Raw genomic sequence first — 6,610 nt, forward strand, 5'->3', positions numbered from 1 at the left:
CGAAGAGAGAGGGTGCAAATGGGCTCTGAGCGGAAAGGCCGGGAAAGGGGGCTCGCAGGCTATTCGAGGGGTGAGAGGAAACGCGACACAGTGCGCACAGGCTCGGAGGTGGCGTGGACGCGGCCGGAGAAGGCAGAGGAGAGAGGGATGGGGGCCAGGTGAGGAGGGACTGGGGCGGCTCGCTCAGGAGTTAAAATCTTGAGGGATTCAGGGTTTTATATGCATTTTTTCACATATATATTTTATTTTATGTTTTTAATTTAAATTCCATGTCCCATGTACCGTATACAAACGCATACATGAAGCACATGCAGCCATGACACATGATCATACAGTGTCTGCCCACGAACACTCCATCCCAGGTGAGCACACAAGTCCCAGCGCAGACGCTCCGCCCGCACCCGCCTCTCACGAAGGCCGGCGGAGCCCCCCCATCGTTTGGTCCCGTGCTGGAGTCGCCCTTTTGGAACCCTGCCCGGCCTCCCTTATCGGCCGGCGCCCGATCTGCCGGTCCGTGGATTCTTCTCGCCGAGCGTTTCTCCTGATTATCCACCTTCCGTCTGGTCCCTCGAGAACGAGGGTCCGTGAGAGTTTGCAGGGACTCAGAAAAGACTCAGAGAGAAGAAAAGAGCAGAGATGTAAACCCAAGTCGGTTTCTCTCTGCATCGGTCCCCGGAGAGGCCCGTTCAAGGCCAGGGACTGTGAGAGAGGCCACCGGGTCACAGAATGGGGGGAGCGGGCACCATGAGATCCCTGACCGCGGGGTACGCTCCCCAGGCTGTGGGTTGGCAACTGATCACGTGTCACCTGTGCCCGGTTAGAACAGTACGTGACTAGTTTGTGCTTGGGCCACAATCCCACCTCTGCTGGGGGGACAGAGGAGGCGGCCGAGACTGGCAGGGGCCCTGCACCATCCCTGCTACCGTCACCCGTTCTTGAACGACATTTTGAGCGCTGGCTCTGTGTCAGGTGCCTGCGCGGCACGGAGGGTGTGAGACCCAGTCTGCCCTCGTGGGACTTCTGTTTGGAGAGCAGGGGAGTCAAACATTAAACAAGACGTCAACATACTGTGACGGGTTCTGATAAGTGCTCTGACCGAAGGAAAGGGAGTGGGAGTGGGAGTGGGGCGCCAGCTTGGGGAAGAGGGGGACCCCCCCTGCAGGTGTCAGGGTCATTGCCAGCCTGGACCTCCCCGACGAGCCCCCTCACTCGGGCTCAGGACGGAAGAGTTGCCCTCCCCCAGCCCAGACAGACAAACAGACAATAAGCCTCTCTCTTACCCTGGAACCTCGGTTGTTCAACAAGCTCTGGGGGCGCTAGAAGCCCCTCCGAGCTGCCAAAGCCCCGAGTCACCTGCAAAGGGAAACGGAATGTGCCGTCCTCCTTCCTTCTGCTACCACCGCCCCCACCGCCCCCCCCACTGCAGGCTGTCACCAGCCCCAGGCCTGGCTGGGCACTAGCCTTGGGGTTTGGAAAGTGAACAGTTACAGCTACTGTTGAATCGTATCCCGCTCCAAATCCTACGCTGGGCCTAGTACGTGACTGCATTTGGAGACAAGGACTCTAAATGGGTAGTGAGGTCATGTGGGTGGGCCCTAGTCCAATAGCGCTGGTCCCCTTAGACCAGCGGTTCTCAACCTGTGGGTCGTGACCCCCTTTGGGGGTCGAACGACCCTTTCACAGGGGTTGCCTAAGACCATCGGAAAACACATATATAATTACATATTGTTTTTGTGATTAATCACTATGCTTTAATTATGTTCAATTTGTAACAATGAAATTGGGGGTCACCACAACATGAGGAACTGTATTAAAGGGTCGCGGCATTAGGAAGGTTGAGAACCGCTGCCTTAGCCAAAGAGGTTAGGGCACAAGCACACAGACGGAGGGACAGCCATCTGCAATCCGAGGAGAGAGGCCTCGGGGAAAGGACCCTGCCGCACCGTGACCCTGGACTTCCCGCCCTCAGAACCGTGAGACATTCACCGTCTGTTGTTTCATGTCTGTAACAGCCCGAGCGAGCGGACACGTCCTCCTGGTTGATTGACAGACAGGAGCTGAGGCTGGGGTGGGGAGGAGGGAGATGGTGCACTTGCCTCAGGCTGGGAGGCTGGGAACAGGGCCCAGATCTGATGCCCAGGGTCGCTGCCCAGCTGGTTTTTCCACCTTTGCCCCCGCCCCCCATCCCCCGTCTGCATATAGATTTTTCTACCTGAACACACTTCGGATCGAATTTCCCCACACAAAGCAGCCTGGCTCCACCCACTCAGAAAGATCTGAACACACTTCCTGGTCAGTGCTTCTCACACCTCAGTGTGCGTCAGAGTCACCGGGACGGGGTGGGCGTTAGGTGAAGGTTCCTGGGCCCTGAGATCCCCCCTCACCCTGTGCATTTCTAACAAGATTTTAGCTGATGCTGATGCTGATGCTGGTGCTGATGCTGGTGCCGCCCTTGCCTGGAAGCTGAGATGCCTTCCCCTCCCCCACGGCCCATGCACTCGCCCTCCTTCAACACAGCCCTGGCCCTTCCCCGGCACCCGCTGCACTTGAGCCTCTGCCCAGCCCGGTGCTGCCATGAATTCCCTGCTGCCGAGTCTGACCCTGGGCAGATCCCGGGACCTCCCAACTCAGGGTAAAGGTGAACGGCTGTGCTGCTTTTTACAGGGAAAGCCTTGCTGGGATTCAAACCATAACTGGACCGCCTCTGTCTAAAGCAGCGGTTCTCAACCTGTGGGTCGAGACCCCTTTGGCGGCCGAACGACGCTTTCACAGGGGTCGCCTAAGCCCATCCTGCATATCAGAAATTTACAATACCATTCATAACAGTAGCAACATTACAGTTAAGAAGTAGCAACGAAGATAATTTTATGGTTGGGTCACAACATGAGGAACTGTATTTAAAGGGCCAGAAGGTTGAGAACCACTGTTCTAAAGGGTCATGGGGGAGCTTGATGAAAATGCAGGTGTCTGAGTGCACCCCCAGACACAGACCTCCCCGGGACACACACACACACACACACACACACACACACACACACACACGGCTACATACAGACGACTGGAGGCCAGCACGCAGCACGGTGACTGAGCGAGAACCCAGGTCCCCTTGGGCGCGCTGTGCCTCTCACTGTGCCACGCTGCCTTTTCTGAGCTTAAAGGGGGCCCTCCTCCCTTCCTGCCCCTTTCTCACCCCTCCCCCACTTTCTTGAGGCACCAGCTGGGCCCTGGCATTTCCAGCCGATGCTGAAACGGAGCCCCAGGGAACGATACAACTTTCAAAACAGAAAAATGGAGAAAAGGGCAAGGGCACGGGGGCGGGGGGGGGAGAGAGGAGAACCCCTTGTGGGGAGCACGGGAGGGGAGGAGGGAATGGGAAGCCAGGCCAAGGTGCCCAGGAAGCTCAGGGGGCTGGCCTGGAAACCACAACCCCCCTGGCCCCCAGGAGCCAGCCTCTGCCCCTTCACCCCGCTCTGCTCTGTGACAGCTGGCCCGGTGCTGCAGGCCCAGAGGGGCAGCCGGTCAGTCGGTTGGTGAGTTAATGTGAGTTTCCTACGGGGAGCTGGGGGCGGGGCCACCAGCCTGCCTCTGACCCGGGAGGGCTCAGGGGGCCGGCCTGGAAACCACAACCCCCCTGGCCCCCAGGAGCCAGCCTCTGCCCCTTCACCCCGCTCTGCTCTGCGACAGCTGGCCCGGTGCTGCAGGCCCAGAGGGGCAGCCGGTCAGTCGGTTGGTGAGTTAATGTGAGTTTCCTACCTGGACAGCCCAGTCCAGCTGGTGGGGCTAGGGCGCGGGTGTGGCACCCGGAGTGGGTGGCCCATGCCCTCCCAGGCCAGCTCCCAGCAGCGTTAGGACCAGCAGCTGGACACGCTGCCTCAGGGCTTAGGATCCCAGCTGGGAAGGTGAGTCAGCCAGCGGGCCGGGCTCCTGGAATCGGGACCAGCGGCTCCCGTTGGAGGCGCCCAACCACCCATGTCACCGGCAGAAAAACTGGACCCGCTTCCTGACACCTTCATCCTGCAGCCGCCCGTCTTCCACCCGGTGAGCAGCCGCCTCCCATCCGGCTGGGCCAGCCTCCAGGTGGTGGGAGGGAGGGATGCAGCCCTGGCCGGCGGCTTCCCCAGTACCTGTCCTCCTGAGCTTAGCACAGTGCTGGCCAGCTGTTCCCACTTGGGTGTGAGTGACTGTTTCGCTTGCATTTAAAAAGCAGTAGAGCTGTGAGTAGGAGCATCTGGGGGAGTGGGTGACCAGGAGGGCCTGGGGGAGTGGGTAGTATCGTTGGGGGGACGTTGGGGGGACCCTGAGCACCTGGCAGGGGGCTTCCTGGCTGCCTCCTCCCGCTGTGTCCCTGAGGATTTGCGGGAGCCTGGCAGTGCTTTGGAAGGCTGAGCCCGCAGGCGACGGCACCCTCCACTGAGGGGCAGCACTGAGCCCTTTCTCTTCACGTGGCCTCCTCTCACAAGAGCCGCCGCAGCTGTTACTCACAGGCCGAGCCTGGAGCCTGGGGAGTGGAGGGACGTGGAGCTCAGCCCAGCTGAGCTGTGGGTGCTCTGGCCTCCGGACCCCCCGCATCTCTCCAGGCCCTAGTAGCAGGGGGAAGCGGCTGCCCCCCGCTACAGCCCCTCCTTGCTTTCCAGGCTGCAGCTCCCACCCGGCGGGCAGAGCCGTGGGATCTGGGCTCCGTCTGGGTCAGCGGCCGCCAACCGGTGGTCCGTGAGGTCCGGAAGGCTGGCGACCGCTGGTCCAGGTGGTTGGGGCTCCTGGAGGCTGCTGGGGGTGGAGAAACCGCGCGAAGGCTGGTCCCCTGGCTGCCTCCTCCCGCTGTGTCCCTGAGGATTTGCGGGAGCCTGGCCGTGCTTTGCGGAAGGCTGAGCCCGCAGGCGACGGCACCCTCCACTGAGGGGCAGCAGTGAGCCCTTTCTCTTCACGTGGCCTCTTCTCTCACAAGAGCCGCAGCAGCTGTTACTCACAGGCTGAGCCTGGAGCCTGGGGAGTGGAGGGACGTGGAGCTCAGCCCAGCCGAGCTGTGGGTGCTCTGGCCTCCGGACCCCCTGAATCTCTCCAGGCCCTAGTAGCAGGGGGAAGCCGCTGCCCCCCGCTACAGCCCCTCCTTGCTTTCCAGGCTGCAGCTCCCACCCGGCGGGCAGAGCCGTGGGATCTGGGCTCCGTCTGGGTCAGCGGCCGCCAACCGGTGGTCCGTGAGGTCCGGAAGGCTGGCGACCGCTGGTCCAGGTGGTTGGGGCTCCTGGAGGCTGCTGGGGGTGGAGAAACCGCGCGAAGGCTGGTCCTGTGACCCCGCCCGCTGTGTGCCTGCCGCAGACACCTGTTCAGAGCCCACGCTGTGCCAGACCGGGCACTGCGCCTACAGAAGGGAGAGGCGGGGCTGCGGCTTTGATGCCGAGCTGTGGGTGCTCTGGCCTCCGGACCCCCTGAATCTCTCCAGGCCCTAGTAGCAGGGGGAAGCCGCTGCCCCCCGCTACAGCCCCTCCTTGCTTTCCAGGCTGCAGCTCCCACCCGGCGGGCAGAGCCGTGGGATCTGGGCTCCGTCTGGGTCAGCGGCCGCCAACCGGTGGTCCGTGAGGTCGAGCCAGCCGGCAAGGGCCACGCTCGCCAAACCAGCCTAGTGTTCTGGAGCACGGGGAGGGGAGAAACAATCCCGACACTAAAGGGTTGGTGCTGGAGAAGGAGCCAGAGAAGCTGTCAGAGCAGATGTCAGGAGCCTCGAAGGTCAAGGTCCCGGGGCGCAGGGAGAGGGAGGAGACAGCCCGGAGAAGGCAGGAGCTGTGAAGAGTGTGTTGTGTTTTATGGCTGCCAGGCAGCTTCAGGCCATTGTCAGGCACCTGTCCAGGCGTCCAGATCAGGGGCCACGCTCAGGTCCCCACCTGTCCATCCTCCTGCCTCCCAGGTCCCAGGCTCTGGCCAGGGAACAGTCCTCAGGGAGCCTCACTGCCAATTCCTGGAGGCCAGGGTGCAAGCAGTGGGCAGCGGGCCTCCCTGGGGCACTGCTGCGTCCTAGGCGCTGGGGGAGGGGCTGGGCCTTCGCTGGGGGCGTGGATGGGGGCAGAGGAGCTGAATTTGGCTTCCCCAGGGTAGTGTGGCTTCCACAGGTGGAGGTCCAGGAAAGGGGAGTGGGTAGAAGACCACATTCCAGAGAAAACTAATTCCCCCAGCTGCTTGGGGCAGGAGAACCGAATTTTCTCATTCTTCTCCCTTCCCCACCCGTGGGATATGGGGTCCCTCGGCCTCTTCTCCAACCACGTCAGGGCGGGTTTCTCTCCTCGTTCAGGTGGTTCCTTATGTCACAACCATTTTTGGCGGCTTACGTGCCGGCAAGATGGTCATGCTGCAGGGCGTGGTCCCGCTAGATGCACGCAGGTAGGGGGTGATCCCCGGGGTGCGGGCTCAGTCCCAGGGGATGGAGGGGGGGGGCTTGGGGGCCTCCGGGGCCGCTGAGCAGAGTGCCCTTCAGAGCCTCGCCGCCCACAGGTTCCAAGTGGACTTCCAGTGCGGCTGCAGCCTGCACCCCCCGCCCGACATCGCCATCCACTTCAACCCTCGCTTCCACACCACCCAGCCGCACGCCATCTGCAACACCCTGCAGGCCGGGCGCTGG

At 61.9% G+C, this 6,610-nt stretch overlaps 2 protein-coding genes across 2 annotated transcripts in view; one reads left to right on the plus strand and one right to left on the minus strand.

Annotated features, from left to right (window-relative positions):
* The window catches only part of HRASLS5 (HRAS-like suppressor family, member 5), a 13,436-nt gene extending 12,490 nt beyond the window's left edge, over positions 1–946 (minus strand). Inside the window, exon 1 of the mRNA XM_005857512.2 lies at positions 930–946. Within this exon, the coding sequence (XP_005857574.1) occupies positions 930–946 (17 nt within the window). The remainder of the gene's footprint in view (positions 1–929) is intronic.
* Positions 947–3,741: 2,795 nt separating this feature from the next.
* Positions 3,742–6,610, plus strand: part of LGALS12 (lectin, galactoside-binding, soluble, 12) — a 12,899-nt gene continuing 10,030 nt past the window's right edge. The window contains 3 exon segments of the mRNA XM_005857513.2: positions 3,742–4,038; positions 6,284–6,372; positions 6,484–6,610. Coding sequence (XP_005857575.1) covers positions 3,970–4,038; positions 6,284–6,372; positions 6,484–6,610 — 285 coding nt within the window. The 5' untranslated portion in view covers positions 3,742–3,969.

Source organism: Myotis brandtii, unplaced genomic scaffold, assembly GCF_000412655.1.
Source record: "Myotis brandtii unplaced genomic scaffold, ASM41265v1 scaffold1112, whole genome shotgun sequence".
Classification (NCBI taxonomy): Eukaryota; Metazoa; Chordata; class Mammalia; order Chiroptera; family Vespertilionidae; genus Myotis; species Myotis brandtii.